We start from the raw sequence: 21,968 nt of genomic DNA on the forward strand, positions 1-21,968 counted from the left end.
AATGCTGTAAGTCACTAATACGTCTTAATGAAGTGAAAGCAATTAAGAAAACAACCTTCCATGAAAATATTGTAATGAACAATTGCATAATGGCTCAAAAGGTGGGCCCATAAGTCTTGTAAGAACAATATTGAGGTTCCAGACAGGTGCAGGTGGTACCCTGGGTGGTATTATTCTTTTAAGGCCTTCCATAAACACTTTGATTACTGTCACTTTGAATAAAGATACATGTTGCCTGTTTTGAAGATATGCAGCTACTGAACAGCTAGATGAACAGTTCATATCCACCACATTAGTTCGAAATTACTATTTATGTAAACTGTTCATCCACTGGAAGGGGAGGGGGGGCAGGGTTAAGGAGGGAATTGGGCGCAGGCTAGCCACTGGTGGTTGCATTCTTGCAGAGTTTAGTGAGCCTTGTTGGCGACAGAGGACTTGTAGCAGCTAAGACAATCTATTTCATTATTAATTCAACTGTTTTGGCTGGCTCGATTACTTTTATGCTCCTCTGATTTGACCAGCAATGTGTTCTCAGGTCATTATACACGCATCATTCGCAGTTGATTAACATGTTTACATGTACCTTTATAGTCTACGTAGTATACAGTATATGAGGAGGTAGCTTGAGCTAGATAACAGATGGTGTATCAAATAGGTCTACTGCCCAGGGCCTAACCTTAGCCCCAACTCAAATAATGCAGGAAATCTGAGGCAGGTTCTGATACTCAGAATGCATCTGCTGGTGAGGATCATGGAATAGAATGTGGCCATGGCATTTATGACGTCCCTTCGCAAGCATATATCTGTGCAGCTGAGGGACCCCATCAGAGAAGCCCATGCTAAAATGCAGGCAGTTACTGCACAGAACAGGAGTGCTCACTTAAGACCCCCCTGATAGATTTCAGCAGCAATTTATTCGAAAGCCTGGATGTAAAGTCAATACTGCAAATGTTTGCCCATGAACTACATACATCTATTTGTTAATGATGTATTCTTAGAGGAAGTTGTGCAAAACAAATATGCATGCCGAACAGTTTAAGGGAGCAGGGAGGCACTCTGGCACCTCATTCTATGTCACAATTATGGCTTCCTACTTTACATTGGAGTTGAAACAACATCTGGGCCTTATGCTCCTCCTGGCAGTAGTACACACACTAACCGTACAGTCTTACTTTTTCTACTAGTAAGATGTGGGCAAAGCCCAGCTTCCTATCAGTCATGAACAGAGACCAGTCTTTCATTCTGCAGGGTATGCTGCATTTCTATGATAATGTTGCAGTGTTGTACTATAATTGTATTTATACAGTGCTTACTACCGCTGACAAGGTGTCAAAGCATTTTTTCAGTGAGTGGCACGTTACTCTCGAACCCAAAAAGGATTAGGGGTATATTAGTATAGTGAAATTTGAGCGGAGGACATGTGCGTGTTAGTTGGAATGAATAGGGTAATGGGGAGATGGAAGAGGAAGAGTCTAGAAAGTGTTTTCTGGGGGATCATAATAGTAAGATGAGGTTTGGGATGAGTATAAGGAGAGATGGAGAGAAAAATCTCTAGAAATAGATTAGGGAGATCATAGTAATAAAATGAGTTTTGGGATGAGTCAAAGGGGGGATAAGTGCATTGAAGAGTGTCAAAGTTTGTTTTTTTCTACAATAGGAGTAAAGTAATAAATATATAGATACATAAGTACATATTAGACATAAATATATCAAGAAATACACATATCTAGATACATGCATATAATCAAATTAAATGTTTATATATACACAGGGATATGCTGTTTATTTGTGTCTGAGTATGGTGGCTATGTAGAAAAGAGCCAAATCTTGAGTAATCTTCTGAAGATCTTATGTTTCGGGGTAATAAATGCCATAGTTTGGCTGCTTGAACAGAGAAAGATGTGCCACCTATGTTTATTTCTAGTATGTTGGATTTTGAGGTGAGGTGCAAATCTGGAGCAGAGGTTGCTTTGATGAATGTCTTTGGTGATTTAATCCCTGATGAAAATCAGCCCTGGTCCATGTATTGCTTTGTGGGTCATACAAAGCAGCTTGAATGTGAATCTTCTGGCAACCCGTAATCAAAATAGGGCCCTCAAGCAGGGGAGATGCGGGCTTGTGGCTTTACATGTGGTAGTCCGGCAGCATAGTTCTGAATCAACATCTTGTGTTAAGTAAGGACCCCCTGGAAGTTCCAGTGATGGACTATCTCAAGGATATTGTTGTTAAAAGTAATGGGCTCCTCACATCTCCTCTGTGTATGGGGAGGAATATTGAAATCCCAGTGGTTCTGCCAATGAATGTCATCACAGGTACAAATTAACCAAGTAGTTTGTCAAACCCAGACAGTCACTCAACATTAAAAATATATACTTCTGTGGCATGCCGTTATCTAACTACTGTAACCATTTCGGTGACAGCATTTTGGTATGGTAAAGAAATGCGTTACTTACCTGTAACAGCAGTTATCCAGTATTGGTATCTTTCATAGATTCACATGCCTGAATCATTCCCCGTCGTCGGGGTGGGAGTCCCCGGTAAATAAATATAGTAATGTCACATGGACATATACTTAGTACTAGGCCAGAGGCCTCACATTAGTAGCCTATCTAGGTCCTTATGTAAAAAGGACCAAACTTTGGCCAGTAGCCAATCAGCTCCTATCACCCTCCTGACCTTCCTGGAAGGAGCCCTTGTCCCTCAGATTTTCGTAAGCACCGTGCCAAGTAGTACCTACTGAGAAGACTTAGGTGAGCCCTTCCAGGGGAGGCGGGTGGGTTGCATGTGAATCTATGAAAGATACCAATACTGGATAACTGCTGTTACAGGTAAGTAACGCATTTCTTATCCAGTATTATGGGTATCTTTCATAGATTCACATGCCTGAATCAGAATAGCAAGCAATAATGAGCACATTTCTCACATACATCTTGAAAGACATAATAAACTTATCATAAGTTGTTACACAGTTTACATGATACTCACAACCTGATAAGAAATGTGCGGTAAATTACCTGGAAGGTGGGATGATAGGAAGAAGGCTCACCTCTAATGAAATAGATGACGTAGGACAGCCTGTCCTACTGCTGCATCCTTCATAAGTTCAGAATCCAAGCAGTAGTGCTTGGTGAACGTATGCGGCGTCTTCCATGTCGCCGCTCTGCAGATGTCGACAATGGGTACCCCAGCAAAGAGCGCCATGGAGGTGGCTATCGCTCTAGTGGAGTGTGCTCGAACCTTTGAAGGCAGAGGATGGCCCGCCTGTTGGTGACAGAATGCCATGGCCGCTGAAATCCATCTGGAAATGCTCTGTTTTGTCAATGCTAGGCCTTTCCTAGGCCTGCTAAATGCAACAAACAATTGGTTAGACTTCCGAAATTGCTCAGTCCTGTGTATGTAGAATTTGAGACAACGCTTGAGGTCCAATGAGCGCAGAGATCTTTCAGCCGCAGATGATGGATTTGGGAAGAACGATCTCAGGACAATAGGTTCATTGAGATGGAAAGAGGACGGAACCTTTGGTATAAATTTTGGATTAGTCCTTAAAATGACCCTGTCATTCTTAAACTGGATAAAAGGGTCTTGCACAGAAAAAGCCTGCAGTTCACTCACTCTCCTTGCTGATGTGAGCGCCAGTAGTAGAGCTGTTTTCCATGACAAATATTTAAGATCTGTTTTGTGAATTGGCTCGAACGGGTGTTTCATTAGTTGAGCTAGTACCACGTTTAGTTGCCATGTAGGTGGTGACGCTCGTACTGGAGGGAAAGTTCTGAATAATCCCTTCAGAAACTGCTTGACCAGTCTGTTGGTCCATAGTGAAGCGCCACACGAAGAACGTCTAAACCTGGAGATGGCCGTCAGATGGACTTTTATTGAAGCGTGTGCCAGCCCTGAATTGGCTAGGTGGAGCAAATAGGGCAGAATTTGTGCTGGAGTAGAAGTGAACGGATGCAATTTCTGAGCCCTACACCACAAACAGAACCTTTTCCACTTGAGGGAATATGTCTTATTAGTACTTTCAGCCCGGGCCCGGGCTAGAACGACTCTGCATTCCTGTGGAAGATCTAGGTTCTGGAACTCTCTGAACTCAGGAGCCAAGCCGATAATTTGAGAGATGTTGGATCCGGATGTTGGACTTGTCCCTGGTTCATTGTAAGGAGATGCGGGCATGTCCTGAATAGAATTGGAGGTTCCAGCGATAGCAGGTGTAGTTCTGTATACCAGTGCTGGCGTGGCCACGCTGGGGCTATCAGGATCATGGTACAACTCTCTGCTTTCAATTTCCGGAGAACCCTTGGGATTAGGGGAAACGGTGGAAAGGCGTAAGCAAAGGTCTCGCACCATGTCATCGAAAAAGCATTCCCTAGGGATCTTTTCTGGGGAAGCTAGCTTGCGTAACTTTGGCATTTCGCATTCATTTCCGTCGCAAAGAGATCCAGGTGAGGCTTGCCCCAACGGGAGAACACTGAGTCGAGCGTCTTCTGGTCGAGCTCCCACTCGTGGCAAATTGAGCGCTGTCTGCTTAGCGAGTCTGCCAGGATGTTGTCTACTCCTGGGACATACTCTGCCCGCAGAGAAATGTTGTGCTGGAGTAGCCACCTCCAAATTTGCTGAGATTCGCGAGACAACGTCTTGGATCGAGTACCTCCCTGTTTGTTTAGGTAGTGCATTGTGGTGGTGTTGTCCGTCCTCACAAGCACTGGGAAGCTCCTGATTCGGGGTAGAAATGCCCGAAGAGCTAAGCGTACTGCTCGTAACTCTAGCAAATTGATGTGGAGTCGTTTTTCTGCCACTGACCACTGACCTTGTACTTGCAATTCCTGAAGGAACGCTCCCCATCCTTCCAGTGATGCGTCCGTGGTTATGACATAAGGGGAGACTGGGAGTAAAAAAGGAAGGCCTTTGTTCAAGTTGTCGCCCAGAAGCCACCATCTCAGAGCCTTTTTCATGACCTGAGTGATCTTGACCCAGTCGTCGAAAGATCCTGTACTTTGGATCCACTGATTTGTTAAAGCTTCCTGTAGAGGTCGCATGTGGAGACGACAATGCGGAATGAGAAATATGTTGGAAGACATCATTCCTAGCAACAACTTGAATAGTCGAACCCTGACTCTCTTTTTGGTCTGAATTTGGACGGCCAGGTTTCTCAGCTTGACCTGACGTTCCCTGGAAGGGAAGGCTTTCTCCTGTTGTGTATCCAATGTCGCTCCTAGGAAATTGAGACGTTGTGATGGACGTAGATTTGACTTTTCCTGGTTGAGCGTTAGGCCTAAGTTCTCGAAGAGACGAAGGCAGGCGGTAGAGGATTTGGCCACGCCTGTTCGAGTAGGAGCCTTGACAAGCCAGTCGTCCAGGTAGGGAAAGACTTGATGATGATGCTGGCGAAGGTATGCTGCTACCGGAGACAGACACTTTGTAAAGATGCGCGGAGCTGACTTCAGGCCGAATGGTAAGACTCTGAACTGGTAGTGCCTGCCTGCCACTGTAAACCTCAGGAATTGTCGATGACTCTTGTGAATGAGGATATGAAAATAGGCATCCTGGAGGTCCAAGGATACCATATAGTCTTTTGAATTGAGCAGGTGTAATACCTCCTGAAGGGTAACCATACGAAAAGACTGCTTCTTGAGGTATTGGTTTAGGTTTCTCAAATCCAGTATCGGTCTCCACTGCTTCTTCTCCTTTTTTCTGATCAGGAAGAATCGGGAGTAGAATCCTCTCCCCTTTTGTTCTCGAGGAACTCTTTCCACTGCTTTTTTCTAAAGCATTAGCAAGAGTTCCTGTTGAAGAATGTTTAGATTTTTGTGTTGCGCCGGACATGGTGGATTTGGAGGAGGATGCTCGAGAAATTCCAGAGTGTGTCCGAAGCGGACTAACTGCAACACCCAACGATCTGTAGTAATTTTCTTCCAATTGTGAAGGAAGTTGGTAATTTTTCCTCCAACTACGAACTGTGGAGAAGAGGTGGAGGCCAGCTGGAGAAAGCAGTCATTGACGTCTGTTATTGTCTTTCTTTCCTCCTCTTCCTCGAAAGGACGACTTGTTATATGAGGATTGTCCTTGTTGTTGTTGCCTCTGCTGATATTGAGGTTTGTACTGCTGGGAAGAATTATAAGAAGACTTGTAACCTTGATAGTTGCCACGAGACTGTTGTCCTCGACCTCTGGAGCCTCGAAAGGAATTCTGCTTGAATTGTAGAGTGCCTAGGGCTTTCGCCGTTTCGGTATCCTTCTTAATGCCTTGCAGCATGTCATCAATATGTTCACCGAAAAGGCGCTCCCCATCAAAAGGCATGTCGAGGACTTTGGCTTGCACTTCAGGCCGGAATGCTGTGGCTTTAAGCCAGCCCTGGCGCCTTAAAACTGCTGCTCCCGCCAATTGACGGAACCCTGTGGAAGCAATATCCAGGGCCACCTCTATCATCTCTGAAGCAGAGCGTTCACCCTCCAGCAAAATCTTTTTAACCTAGTCTTTCTGGTCTTCTGGAATCGCCCCCAGATATGGGGCTATATCTGCCCATATCTGTCGATTATAGCGCCCTAGTAAAGCCAGAGAATTTGCAGCCCTGATTGATAGGGCGGACATGGAGGAAAATCTCTTGCCAATGGCATCAAGCTTTCTTCCTTCTTTATCAGGAGGAGCGGTCATGGTCGCTGACGGATTGCTGGACTTCCGCTGAGCGGCCTGAGATATAACTGAATCAGGTTTAGTTTGACCAGTCAAACATGCGGGTGCAGTGTCTGGGGCTTTGTATTTCTTTTCAAGTCTAGCCGGCACTGGAATGAGAGAGAGAGGAGTTTTCATTATTTTTTGTCCTTGCTCCCATATATAATCGATTACTGGAATGGAGCGAGCTGATCTCTTGAAGGGTTCTTTGAAATCATGAAGAAAACAGTCCTTCGTTTCCGATGCTATATGGATGTTGAATCTTGCAGCCGCTCTTCCTACGATATTATGGAATCCCCCTAAGTCCTCAGGGGTTGAATCGTCCTGTACTTGGTCTGGGGATATTGGATCTGGGTTAGCATTATAATCCGAATCCATATCATCGTCATCATGTATTTCGCCTTCTTCATCCTGGGCCTCATCAATTCCCACTTCTTCCTCATATTCTTCCTCATCCGTAGAATTTTGAGGAGGAAATGTCTCTTGTTCCTGATGCACATCCCGCGGGAGAGGCCGCTGTCGATGTTTAGGAGTTGGTGTTTCCTGTGGTACCTGTACTCCAGAGGCAGGAGCAGATGATGGAAACCTTTGTTTATAATCTGAAATTAGAAATTGTAGGTCAGAAACAATTGAAGCTGGAAGGCACACCATAGGCTGAACAGTGGTATGCTCTTGAACTGATTCTTGAATTGTAATTTCCTCAAAATCTTCACAGTCCGAACTCTCATGAATTTTGATGTTGAGATGAGAGGGACTGGATGCTATGGGAAACATGGACTGATCTTCTGGATCTTCCGTGTCTAAAAACTGCGTTGGCAACAACTGTTGGACCTTGCTGGGTGAGGTCATCTCTGGTGTGACCAAACATGACGACATTTTAAAGTGTGTATATGTATACTTCAATGAGGGAGCGCCCTTGGAGTGTAAATCCTTTGACGCGGTGTCCGTTGATGGTGTAGCGTCTACTATTTTTGATGTTTCAGGTGTTTTCATTGTCATTGATGTTTTTGTCGACGACGACGTCCTCGTCGACGGCGGCGACACTGCAGCATTCGACGACGATGCCACCGTCGACGGCGACGTCGACGGTCTCGTCGTCGACAGGCCCGTCGACGGTGGCGTCGACGACCTCGTCGACGACGGTGTCCTCGCCGACGAGGAACTCGTCGACGGCTGTATCTTCGTCGACGGTTGTGTCTTCGTCGACGATGGGATCTTCGTCGACGATGGGATCTTCGTCGACGAGGAAGTCCTCGTCGACGATGGGATTTTCGTCGACGCTGGAAGCTTTGCCTTCGTCGATGATGAAGCAGACGTCGACGGGAGCGCTGTCAAAGGCGACGACGACGATTTTATGACAGGAATGACAGAAGATATTGACCTACCCATCGTCGACGACGTGGTAGAAGTCGATGCCATGGAGAAAGTAGACGCCGTGGATGTCGAAATGGAGACTGTCGACAACGTCACAGGCAGGCTAGACGACATTATAGCAGGCTTTTTGAATTCTGTCATCTGAAGAGAAGGCTTGACCTTAGGATGACTCTCAACAGACTTTGGCTTCTTGTGAGGAGGCGCCACAGACTGATCTGGAGATGACTGCCCAGGCCTTTTTGAAGCGGAGTGGAAGCTCCTGAAGGAACACTCGCTCTCACCTGAGGAGACTACCTGCTCTTTGTTCTTTAGTCTCTGGAGCCACAGAAGCAGTCGCCCTTCCCTGTCCTTCAACGTCTTGACCGGGAGAGTGCGACAAATCTTACATTCCTTGGCAGAATGCTGAGGATAGAGGCAATACAGGCAATCTTCATGTTTGTCCTCTATATGTAACCTCATTTTACTACAAGAGGCACAGGGTCTAAAAAGCCCTTTTTTAGGAGTAGTAGCCATATTCACTACCAAAACTTGAAGAATAAAAGTATAAAAGGATAGAATCCAAAGATATAGGAAAAAACCTGAGCAGAGCTCAGTGGAGACTCCCTTCAGCACGACGTGCGGTAGAAAATCTGAGGGACAAGGGCTCCTTCCAGGAAGGTCAGGAGGGTGATAGGAGCGGATTGGCTACTGGCCAAAGGTTGGTCCTTTTTACATAAGGACCTGGATAGGCTACTAATGTGAGGCCTCTGGCCTAGTACTAAGTATATGTCCATGTGACATTACTATATTTATTTACCGGGGACTCCCACCCCGACGACGGGGAATGATTCAGGCATGTGAATCTATGAAAGATACCCATAATACTGGATAAACACTATAATAAAGGCCTGGATAATTCATGAAGTACTTCTGGTGAACCTACAGGGATTCTGATAAATTTCAGTAGAGACTGGTAAGAGAGACCCAGGAGTAATTCTGGCTGCAGAATTAAAGACAACAAATATCCAGAGTCTGAACTTATTAGAGGTGGGTGAAGAGACATAAGGAATACCCTCTATGGACAAGTAGGACCCAACCTAGTCAATGGACTGGGTGTTAAGGAAGAAAACACAAACTTTCAATATCTCCGTAGATATTAAAATGTTTTGTGGATTTTTCTGGGCATTTCCTGCAGATTTTCTGTCAATGCCTCAATTTCAAAGCGGAATGAAATGGTTTAAAACTGTAAAGATGCCAGAGGAAATGTCTGATGTATGAGGATGGCAGGCTGCTGCGGCAACTTTAAAGATGAGATAGTCGCTCAAACATAAAGTGGCCCATGGTACAATTTGAACTCACCATAAAACATTCCTTCTAGAGAATATTTGTAGGAAGCTCCAAAAAGGTTGGAGCAGTGTTCTGTATTACAACAAACTGCTTGATGTGAAATTCTCAGCTAAGTAGTAAGGACACGTGCTTACTACAACTCTTGATGACTGCACATATCTGATCCCAATTTGGGGTCAGTTGGGATAAGTACACAAGCCCTGCTGTAAACTTGATTTCAACATGTAAATGGACAGAACGAATAAAAACAACCAGGTACTACAATCGTACAATGCAGCTTGTAAAGTTGAACATGGTGTAAGAAGTTGGCTATACAACTGATCTTTTTGGCAACACAGATTGTAGATCTTGACTATTGTCTTGACTACCACAGAAAGACAGATGTCCTTCCATGACTCTTAGTTGGCAGTTATTGATAGTCGTACTGCTGTAGAAGAAATAGTCTATTTCATTTGTTTGTGGAGGACGTTGCTAAGCTGCAGGATCAGCACTTTGCCTTTTACATTCCTGCAACACAGAAAAAGAGTAGTTCATATTGGTGATGCAGAGTTTGACAAGGAGAGACAGGAGAGTTGTTATTACTGTTTCAAGTGCCCATATCAGCAAGGCAAGTATTTGCTTTAGGTTTCTGTTTCACATTCTACCACACTAACGTAAAGTTCTGTGGGAACGACGAAAATGGACACGTCAGATTAAAGGTATGTGCCTTTAAATGGCTGTGCAGCCATCCATGTCTACCGCATCCCATAAATAACTAGCTGTGTAGCCTTTCAAATTGTTCCATCTAATCCCGAAAACCTTTCATATTGGCCTGAACCAATGTAGCAGGACAATCCAAAGTCGCTAAGTGGAGTGCTATTTTTAGGTCGAGCCTTTAGCAGCGCACATGCGCTGCAATAGGAAAACTACCTCTTAGAGCTCACCACAGCTTTTCACAAGCTCGTGCGTTTTTTTGGGGGGGATCACAGCATATTGGCCTTTGCGTACGTCTTTCTAAGAAAGACAGCATGCAATTAGCAAAGGCGGGTACATGACCCGCTTTTGCTCGCCCACGGCCTATTGCTTGCGGTTACTCGCACAGGCACCATCTGTTTTGAATCATCGTGCCCAGAAACAGGCACGATAATCGAAAACAGATCGCTCGCTGTGGGGCGCGCACCACTCGTGTGGTTTTAGAACGTCTGTGTTTAAGTTTACTATTTCTGCATGTTTTTACCCACTCTGTTTAACCTGCAGGTTATGTTTGTCGGCGAATTACCAATGGATGGAAAAGTGACTAGGCGTTTTGCAGCCGGCGAAACCCCGTCCTACATTTATTATTACCTGCTCTGCCCGCCTCCTTTCGTGAATCCGGTCGCTGCATTCCCAGCTCTTTCATGGGCTGCTGTTCGCAAGCGTGCGTGCACCACTCGCGGGATTGTCACAGATGGTGGTTGCACTGGCCCCTTCACAGCTCCCATATATGGTGCGGAGTCCAGGGAGCGATCTGCTGCTTTGGGTCCCGGGCACTGTATTCAATGCTGGCATCTCCCCCTTTGCAAATGAGTGCGATCCTCCGCATCGTTTTTTTTAATTTTTTTTTAATGACATTCGTTTATGGCATCTGTCAAGATTGTTTAGAAATGGATTGCATAGATCTATGCTTTGGTTACACCATCGAAACTGCCGGGAGATTCTTGGCACTGGGCGCTTTTCTCTCGACTCTCGTATAGCAACGAGAGTCGGCGCTCGGAATGAGTGTGACGCATCGGAATGAAAAACCCCTGTGTACATATGTGGAATGATTATGCTGTTTCTTGTGGTTGTCTTGCTGAAGTGAATAGCTCAGGGTGCACTGCTTATATCACTGCCTTCATTTCTTGTTTCCTCCGGACACAGCGCATTGCACCAAACTATGCCTACCCGGAGTCCCTCAAGAGGCTCCTGCAGGTAATGACGTCACACTTGCGCTCCTCTCTTGCAGTGTCGCGCGCGCTCCTTGCAGAGACCACTTAACCATGGCTGCTCCACTTGCTGCGCACTTTACAAAACAGTCTCGATGGCAAACCAGAAAAGCTACAGAATATGCCAAGTCAGATGTGCTTGCCGTGTACCGACTCCGGTGAGGCCCAACTGTTCCTCGGCCAGTGTCGGGCGGAGATGGAGCCAGTTTGTTAGGATAGGCCGGAAGATAAATAAATCCCTTTGTTTTTATTAACGGACTCGGGTGTTAACGTTATTTATTCCTAACGTGCAAACTGCTTTCAGGAGACTTAAGTGGATGTTTGCAATTTATCCGGGCACATCCCCAACTCCATCAATCACTAAACCCCATGACTCCAAACCTCGCTCTCCTCCCTTCTTCTAGACATCAGACATGTAATGCCCAGACTAGCACCAGAAATTAAGAACCAATAACTCTAGCTAAAAACGTATAAGGACCCAAAGGCGAGACGTATTGGCTATGCTTGTTATTAGGGGAGGTGTGTGAAAACTGGGTGGTAGAAATGTTGTAGATTTCTGCGAATTTCAAAGCTTTCTGCCACAGAAAACTGAGGAAAATTCATGACTTTAGCCTAAGTTTGAGGATTTGCAGGGCATTTTGTGTAAGAAAACGTCACAGGGTTCACACAAGTCATACCACCCTGAACTTGCATGGGTGTTTAGTTTTCAGACATATCTGGGTTAAGCTGGTGTCCCTAGGTAGTAGCCAAGCCCATGCCAAAATACCGCAGCTACCCAGATTGCCAAAAAAGTTACTATTCAGGCGAAAACTCATTGATCGATCCATGGTAAAGACACTATGAAATATAAACTGCAGCTAAGCTGCTGATGCTCTGTATCACCTGTTTTTGAACAGCCAAACTCTATATGTTTCTGTAACCTCAAGGGAAAGACTGAGGTGACGATATATTTTTTGCTGTGGCAAAAAATTACAGACCTCTAATTTTTTTCTACATATTTTCATTTTTTCTTTATTTTAACAATTCGTTTTCGGGTGACAACTAAGATGAATCTCGTAAATTATTTCTTACTGGATTAAGAATTTTGTCTTATTTACAGAAAAATATAGCTTTGACTGTGGGAGACTCACTGAGGGAAATCAGATACTCACCACCGCCTGCCCCAGCCTCAAGCGGCAGGTCTGGTTTCTCTTCACTGACCACCCCCCATCCCCACCCCCTCAGTTTCGCCCCTTGCATCATGTCTCTCACTCCATCCAAGCAGAGCTAGAGCATCTGATTTGCTCAAAAAGTTGCACTGGCTGCCCATCTCGAAAAGAATCGTCTTTAAGATTCTTACTTTGGCGTTTAAGGCCCTTCATTCTGTGGGCCCTAATTATATCAGGAAGCGAATGGCTTTCTATGTGCCCAGGAGGACGCTGCGGTCGGCCACATCCGCCACGATCGCTGTCCCGCCTATTAGACGCGCCCGGATGGGAGGACGGTCCTTCCGCTATCTGGCGGCCCACCACTGGAATGAGCTCCCTGTCTCCCTTCGGAAATCCAATAGCCTCCTCTCCTTTAGAAAGGAGTTGAAGACTTGGCTCTTTTCTGCTTGACCTCTCGGACCACTGTGAGCTGCTGTCTGGCGTTTTTCGGATTCAGGTCTCTTTGCCAAAGCGCCGGGACACCCTATGGGGTAGCCGTGCGCTATAGAAGAGATCACACATAACATAACATAACATCAGTGCAGGTTGCAGACCAGAAATAACATCGATGCAGCCACTTGCAGTGGGCAGAGGTGATGCCAAGGGGAGGTATCCAGCAGTGGGGCCCCAAAGAGAACTGCACTTTAAAAAATAGAGCTGGAGGATGCAAGCCACACTGTACTAAAGGTAGAAGTGCACTAAAATACCTCCAAAGGCTCTGGGCTCCACCCTAGTCCTTCAACCGGAGCCTTTTTGGCAAAAGCGCTGAAACGCTGTGGCCCAGCAGGATGTCCCCGTGCTAAAGGACCAATGTCAACTAAATAGACCCGATGGCCCGCACCATTCGTTATCAGGGAGTCCACTTAAAGAACGCGCACCTGTATCACATAGGAGTCACCCCCAAGGTAGAGCACTTAGTTCAAAGAATCACGCATGGGGAATCAGCTGCTGGGTTCCCCCTATTTAATTTCCTACAGGTCTCCACTAATGGCTGAGCCCAGAAAAGTGCTGAAGTGCTGCTCATGCTCTTCCAAACACCAATTTCCCAAAAAAGGGACCCTTAGGCTCAAAATCAAATCAAATTCTCTTTAAAGCCTTCTTGGGCTCATTTCTCTGAATGGCTTCTAGACATATCATCTTGGAATCATGTTTTGTGGACGTTATGGGCAGTGATTATAAACCATCTCAGCAGAGAAGGTTATGAGGATAAATGTCATGAAACATGAAAAGTGTACTGCATGATGACCAGGAGATATACTAAATGCCTCAGGCATTCAAGTATGGTCAAGTCTAGAGTGCAAGATAACAATTTCACCATTTGGTCACTTAGCACGGCTGCCTGATGCAGCAGAGAGTGAATTAGAACATATGAACACAAATATTAGTGAGGCCTTTGGTCACTTGCCACTACCTTCCCTTCTGCAATAGAGCGCCATGTCAGTGTTGCCGTCAAAGCTTTATTTTATTGCGATTCTGAATCTGTTTCAGTTCCTTTTTTCCTTGTTGGAAAAGAAACATGATCTGCGGCAGCACACATGCTCTGTACAATCTGTGGGCAAGTGTATCCACAACAATCCAATCCAGGTGGGGTTGGGGGGGATGGGCTAGCCTATACTAGGATTGGCACATGGGGAAGACGGGAGGGGGTAAAATCTATGGCAGAGGGTGGGAGAAGGGGATACAATTCATGACCATCACAAAAGAATATCAAAACAAAGGGAGAGGTAGGGTAGTGGGATACTCTTACACCCCAGTATCAATGAAATAAACAAAACAAGAGTATTCTATAGCAATGGTAGAGACCATCAATAGGGAGCAGATCAACGACTTCACTTAAGGCGTTATATTTTGAAAGAAAGCCCTCACTCACCACCTAGTGATGACATGCTTCATCATCGGGCCCCACAGAGGGGATCTAGCATCCCCTCTGTGTGCTGCGACGCCAGATCTACTGCGGAGCGGGTTGGTGGGTAAGGACAGTGCTGTGCAAAGAATTATAAGTGAGTGTTGTGAAGTTAAAAATAAAGTCTGTAGTGTATCAAAATTAATTTATTAGGATCACTAAGGACTTAGAGATAAAAATGATGTGTAGGAAATACGTCCACAGTTAATTTAGTGGTAGTTTCCTAAGTCAGTCGACATGTTTCAGCCACGAAACGGTGTAAATTTACCTGGCATTCTTCAGGACTTGGTGTAAATAAACCCTGGCGGTATGGACTCGCTAAGGTCCACCCTTACCTAGGGACGTGAGAGTGAAAATTAATCGTGAAAAAAGTGCAAAAAATTAGATCTTCAGGGTCCAGCGGAGGGTCGCTGTAGGTAAACCACGGGTGCCGAGCGTCGAGGGCGGTGTGCCAATTACGCCTCCACCCCCCTCCTGTGACCCATGGTGTGAAATTTACACACTACCAAAGTGCAGAAACCAAAATTGGAAGCCTCCTAAACCAGGAGTTATTAGAAAGACAGCTTTTCTTTCTAATTTTTTGCACTTTTTTCACGATTAATTTTCACTCTCACGTCCCTAGGTAAGGGTGGACCTTAGCGAGTCCATACCGCCAGGGTTTATTTACACCAAGTCCTGAAGAATGCCAGGTAAATTTACACCGTTTCGTGGCTGAAACATGTCGACTGACTTAGGAAACTACCACTAAATTAACTGTGGACGTATTTCCTACACATCATTTTTATCTCTAAGTCCTTAGTGATCCTAATAAATTAATTTTGATACACTACAGACTTTATTTTTAACTTCACAACACTCACTTATAATTCTTTGCACAGCACTGTCCTTACCCACCAACCCGCTCCGCAGTAGATCTGGCGTCGCAGCACACAGAGGGGATGCTAGATCCCCTCTGTGGGGCCCGATGATGAAGCATGTCATCACTAGGTGGTGAGTGAGGGCTTTCTTTCAAAATATAACGCCTTAAGTGAAGTCGTTGATCTGCTCCCTATTGATGGTCTCTACCATTGCTATAGAATACTCTTGTTTTGTTTATTTCATCACAAAAGAATGACAACGTTTAATGAAAGTAAACACTATAGAGTGAGAACGAAAATGAGGAGCAGAAGCTGCAATTGGAACGCATGATTCAAAGGGGAAAAACTGGTAGAAGTCAAACATTTAGCAATGCTAGATTTAAAACTTCTTAAATGTGATGGGCCTACAATAGCTGTGTGAACTGAATGAGACTAGCTTGTTCTACATGAAATAGAAAAGGAAAGGGAAGGGAACTTTTACATTGACTATGTAGGATAAAGTACTCAAATTTCAGTTTACTGAAATATAACACTTGTTGATATAGTCCTTCCCTTATGCAATTTCCTGGAAATACATCACTATATTTTACTGATCCTTTCACAAGGTTCTTCACTCCTGTTATGTTATGTTATATTTACTTTATATCAGTCTTTCTACCACGCTAACACTACAGACTGAACAATCGTACAGAAACACACCAACTTAGCAAGAAAACCATACCATTGTATTACAATATTTTCATCAATCAATCCAATATGTTGTCCACGACCATCCCCATGCCACTCAGTACTCTGCTCTAGTGCCATCAACATTTTTAACATAAGTTGTGTTGTGCAATATGTTTACATTTGCTACTCACATATCTAGAAGGCTAACAAGCATTGCTATTCCAGTGACCAGAACAAGCAAGACTTTAAATACATCTAAAATAGCTTCAAATAGTTTCACTGCAGAGATTCTAAAATGTAGGCCTGTACAGACGTGCACACCAATAAAAAGTCGTACCTAAATCTAGACTTTTTAAATTTTCTCTTCGTCATAGAAACTGGTGGTTTTTCAGAATAATGGAGACGCAATCTAAGCTCAGTCTGACATGTCAGCCATCCGGAGTCCACAGATTCAACTCCATCTAGCAAAGTGGGAAGTAGGAATAAAAATGCAAACTGTTTATTCATGCAATGTAAATATCCAGTTATTGTTCATAATTGTGAAACACAGACTATAAATCCCGGTAAGCACCAAATAAGTTCACTGCAACATTTTATAGAAAGTTTATCAATTTCTTTTCAAGCTTTGCAAAAAGCAGGGCTAAACACTGAAAATCAAAATGAATATGATGTGGAATCTATCTGCTGGAGTTATGCAAATGGCACATACTAAGATCCTCGTTAAAAATACTTGATGCGAACGAGGGACATTTCGCAGGCAAGATGCATGCAAAGCCCAATTGGGGTGTCCCTTGAAATAACTACTTTACATTGTACCACTGCAATGCCATGTTACTTGACATTTAACAAAATCTAAATAATTTTTACATGGATTTTTTTAACATGGCTAGTCAAGCGTAAATTAAGGACAACCTACTCAATAAGCATTTCTAATGGTGTACTTTGAAATGTTTTTTAACAGGTTCTGCAACAATAGCATTTTCATCACTCTTCCCTGTGGGGTGTGAGACTGGGGCGAATGCCATTGAGAGGTGCAGGACAATTAGGGACACTGTGTCCTCTCTGTATAGGATCAAGGAGATATCAGTGGTGGAGTGAGCACTATTTGTGCTGTGGCTGGGCATGAATCTAGACTGCATGGTGTCTAGGCGTTGGTGGCCGATGAGGTGGTTGGTGAGACGCCAGTTGATTCATTTCTCTAAGGCCTTGCCAGGTTATGATAGGAAGGAGATGGGTCCGTAGTTGGAGAGGTTAGCTGAGTCAACTAATGGTTTCTTGTGCAGGGGTGTGTATGCGGCGTGTTTCCAGGTGTTCCTGAATGTGGCAGTGTTGATGGAGGCTTTGAGAATGGGTGTTCGTGCCTCTGGTGAAGGCATGGCGAGGGCAGGGTTGGAAGGACACCTGAGTGGATGGTCTGCATGGTAGAGGCGATTTTGATGGTGGTGACGGCTGGGCAGGAAGCATCAAAGTTCGTTCTTTGGCCGAGATGGGAAGTTGAGCTGTGATGGGGTACAAGTTGGAAGTCTAAGTTTCCAGTGATTTTTGCCTACAGAAGAATTCTGAGCGCTTGTTGCAAAGTTGTTGTGAGGGGTGATGTAGCTTGAGGTAACAGGGAGCGCAATGAAATCGGATGATGGCGAAGATTTTCTTCCTGCTGTTAATAAGGATAATGTTACTTACCCAGTAAGAATCTGTTCTTGGCATGTAGAGGTTTAGATTTACAAGCTTTGCATACTCCTGCCATCTAGTGTTGGGTCCGGATGTTGTTTTTCTTGGGAGAAGTCTTTCCTAGTCACAAGGTAACATGACTCCTCCTTTTGGTGATACTACGCACGGGCATCGACTCCATTGTTCAATTGTTTTCCGGTACGAGGGTGAGAATGGAGTAAGTTTAAAGATATCCATGCATTTAAATGTATACTGAAGAACTGCAATAACTGCAGGTACCCGGGGAGATGGGTGGGCGCATGTGAATCTACCACTCTACATGCCAATAACAGATGCTTACTGGGTAAGTAACATTATCCATTCAAGGCATGTGTAGATACACATGCTTTGAATTGACTACAAAGCAGTATACTCCCAAAGCGGTTACTAACCTGTAGATTTTGCAGTTGTTTGAAGGAATATGCAACTTACCAGTATGCATCTGTTCTTGGCATGTAGGGCTGCTGACATTCATATCTGTGCATAGATCGCCGCCTAGTGTTGGGTCCGGATGATTGCACATTGTTGTCCTGGAAGAGTTTTCGAAGTATCACGAGATAGGTGGCTCCTCCCCTTGGACTACAGTGCGCATGGGCATCCTCTCCATCCTTAGATTGTTTTTTGCCATTGCGGCAGAGGTGGAGTGTTGTACAGTAAGAGATGTCCATGCAAGAAAGTGAGAGTTAGAATGAATGCTACAGCTGCGACAGGCACCGGGGAGGAGGGTGGGCGATATGAATGTCAGCAGCCCTACATGCCAAGAACAGATGCATACTGATAAGTAGCATATTCCGTTCGAGGCATGTGGGCTGCTGAATTCATATCTGTGCATAGAATGTATAGCAGTCTCTCCCTTAGCGGTGGCTACCTGTGCCAGCTGCAGCAGTCTGAAACAGAGTTTTTAGAACAGCCTGTCCTACAGCAGCTTGCTGTTTGGAATGTACATCTACACAATAGTGTTTTGTGAAAGTATGTATGGTAGTCCATGTGGCTGCTTTACATATTTCCTCTAGAGGAATGTTTCCTAGGAAAGCCATGGATGACCCCATTTTGCGTGTTGAATGCGCTCTTGGGGGAACTGTTAAAGTGCGTTTTGCCTTAACATAACATATTTGAATGCACTTAACAATCCATCTGGCTAACCCAGATTTAGAAATGGGGTTGCCTTTGTGTTGTGGTGAAAAGGCAACAAACAACTGTTTTGTCTTCCTGAAATCTTTTGTCCTGTCTATGTAATATAGGAGAGCCCTCTTAACATCTAGTGTGTGCAGGGCCCTTTCAGGTACTGACTGTGGATTTGGGAAGAACACTGGCAGTTCTATTGTTTGATTGATGTGGAAGTGGGAGACCACTTTTGGCATGAATTTAGGGTTTGTTCTAAGCACGACCCTATTAGCGTGGATTTGGAAAAATGGCTCTTGAATAGTTAAGGCCTGCAGCTCGCTAACTCTTCTAAGTGAAGTAAATCGCCACGAGAAATGCCACCTTCCATGTTAAAAATTGTATTTCACACGAGTGTAGAGGTTGAAAAGGTGGTCCCATTAGTCTGGTTAAAACGATGTTTAGGTTCCAGACAAGTGAAGGTGGGTGTCTTGGGGGGGGGGGGGGGGGGGGGGGGGGATCACTCGTTTGAGTCCCTCCATGAATGCTTTAATTGCGGGCACTCTGAATAGGGAAAGGTGTTGCCTGTTTTGAAGGTAAGCTGCTATTGCAGCTAAGTGTATCCTTATAGATGTATAGGCTAGATTGCAGCGGTGTAGGTGCAAAAGATAGCATATGATATTTTGAGTTGATGCGTCTAGTGGGTTTATGTCGTTGTTGTTACAGTAAATGACAAAACGTTTCCACTTTGCCGCATAGCATGCTCTTGTGGTAGGTCTTCTTGCCTCTCTGATAATGTGCATGCAGTCAGGAGGTAAGTGTAGGTAGCCAAACTCCATGACTTCAGGAGCCAGATTGCAAGGTTCAGCTGCTGTGGATCTGGGTGCTGAATGTCTCCATGGCTCTGCGTTAAGAGACTGGGCGTTAGTTTTAGTCTTTGATGAGGCACCACGGAAAGTTCTAGGAACGTGGTGTACCACGGTTGCCTCGCCCATGTTGGAGCAACTAGGATTAGCGTCAAGGAGTGCCGGCGCAGTTTGCGTGCCACTAGCGGTATCAACGGTGCTGGTGGAAAAGCGTATGCAAATTTGCCTGACCAGTTCATCCATATCGCATTGCCCTGAGACTGCGGGTGTGGGAACCTTGCGGCGAAGTACCGGCATTTTGCGTTTTGTTTTGTGGCGAACAGGTCTATCTCTGGTTGTCCCCACTGTTGGAAGTATGGTTGAAGCACTGTGGGATGAATCTCCCACTAGTGCATCTGTTGGCTGTGTCTGCTGAGCAGATCCGCTATCTGATTGTCCTTGCCTGGGAGGTGTTCGGCCATGAGAAAAATGTTTCTTTGAATGGCCCACTTCCACATGCTTTGAGCCAGATGTGACAGCTGTGGAGAGTGTGTTCCTCCCTGTTTCTGTATGTAGTACATCGCAGTCATGTTGTCCGTCCGGATCAACACGGTCTCGTTGCACAGATGTACTTTGAAAGCTTTCATTGCCATAAAAATTGCCATCAGCTCCAGTAGGTTGCTGTGCATTTTTTTCTGCTGCGTGGTCCATAAGCCCTGTACTGTGTGGTGGAGGACATGGGCTCCCCACCCTATCAGGGATGCGTCCGTTGTCAAGACTATTTGTGGTACAGGCTCTTGGAACAGTCGTCCTTTGCAAAGGTTTTGTGGGTTCCACCAATGTAGAGAGTTGTATGCACGACTGGTCACCAACACTAGGTCGTTTAATTGTCCTTGAGCCTGGTTCCACTGGCGTGCTAGGCACTCCTGCAGCGGACGCATGTGTAGTCTTGCGTGAGGGACTATGAAAATGCAGGAGGCCATCATACCTATTAGTTGCATAAACACTCGGGCTGGGAGCGAGTGTTGGGGCGTGAACCTTTGGATTAGCGTCTGAATGCTGTTTATTCTGACAGAATTCGGCTGTGCTTTCCCTGCCAGAGTGTCTAACGTCGCTCCCAGGTATTGTTGTACGTGGGCAGGCTGAAGATGGGACTTTGGGTAGTTCAGCGAGAAACCTAAATTGTGCAGGAGGTGAATAGTGCGTGACATGTGGCTGGCACATTGCTGGGCTGACTGTGCTTGTATTAGCCAGTCGTCCAGATATGGATAGACATGAATATGCTGTCTTCTGAGATGTGCAGCTACTGTCGCTAGGCACTTGGTAAATACTCTGGGGGCTGTTGTCACCCCGAAAGGAAGGACTTTGAATTGATAGTGCTGATTTTGTATTGTAAACCTGAGATATTTCCTGTGTGCCGGGTGTACCGGTATATGGAAATATGCGTCTTTGAGGTCTAGTGTTGCGAGGAAGTCTGCTTGACGCAACAGTGGTAATACCTGCTGTAGAGTGAGCATGTGGAAATGTTCTGATAAAATGTATTGGTTTAAGGGCCTGAGGTCCAAGATTGGCCTGAGGGACCCGTCCTTTTTGGGGATTAGGAAGTATAGCGAGTACACCCCTGTACCCTGGTGTTCTAAGGGTACTAGTTCTAAGGCCCCCTTTTGTAGCATGCTGATGACTTCTTGCTGCAATAAGTGTAGGTGTTCTGCGGACATAGGACGGTGTTTTGGGGGTATGTTGGGTGGTGTGGAGATTAATTCTAGGCAATAGCCATGCTGGATAATTTGCCTCACCCACCTGTCTGTAGTTATGTTTTCCCAGACGTGCAGGAACTGCTGTAATCTTCCCCCGGCCGGTGTTACATGGTCTGGGGGCAGTGACAAGAAGTCACTGCTTGGTATTGGTAGAGGATCTGGTGGTGTTATTCCCTCGTCCTCTACCTTTGCTGTTATTGCCACGGTATCCACCTCTACTGTTTTTGTTGTAGGTGTTTTGCGTGTTCCCCTTGTTGTATGAGGTTTGCTGCACTGAGCCTCCTCTTGCAGCTCCTCTGTTGCCGGAGCGACGAAAGGAGCCGCCTCTGTATTGTTGTGACTGCAAGGCTCCCATAGACTTGGCTGTCTCGGTATCCTTTTTCATTTTGTCTAATATTGTGTCCACATTAGGGCCAAACAAATAATCAGGGTTCACTGGCTGATCAAGTAAAGTGCTCTGAACCTCATTTTTGAACCCAGAGATGCGGAGCCACGCATGTCTTCTGAGCATGACACTGGTATTGATAGCCCTGGCTGCTGTGTCTGCTGCGTCTAGCGCACACTTGATGGAGGCATTAGATATTAACTTTCCCTCCTGTATTAGGAACTCTGCCTGTTCTTTATAAAGGTCAG

General features: G+C 45.2%; 1 protein-coding gene across 3 annotated transcripts in view; it reads right to left on the reverse strand.

Moving 5' to 3' along the window:
• GPCPD1 (glycerophosphocholine phosphodiesterase 1) overlaps positions 1–21,968 on the reverse strand; it is a 733,645-nt gene that overhangs the window by 505,703 nt on the left and 205,974 nt on the right. For all 3 annotated transcript variants that reach the window (XM_078649507.1, XM_078649508.1, XM_078649506.1), the window contains one exon: positions 16,263–16,386. In XM_078649507.1, coding sequence (XP_078505633.1) covers positions 16,263–16,386 — 124 coding nt within the window. The remainder of the gene's footprint in view (positions 1–16,262; positions 16,387–21,968) is intronic.

This window comes from Lissotriton helveticus, chromosome 6, assembly GCF_964261635.1.
Source record: "Lissotriton helveticus chromosome 6, aLisHel1.1, whole genome shotgun sequence".
NCBI classification, from domain to species: Eukaryota; Metazoa; Chordata; class Amphibia; order Caudata; family Salamandridae; genus Lissotriton; species Lissotriton helveticus.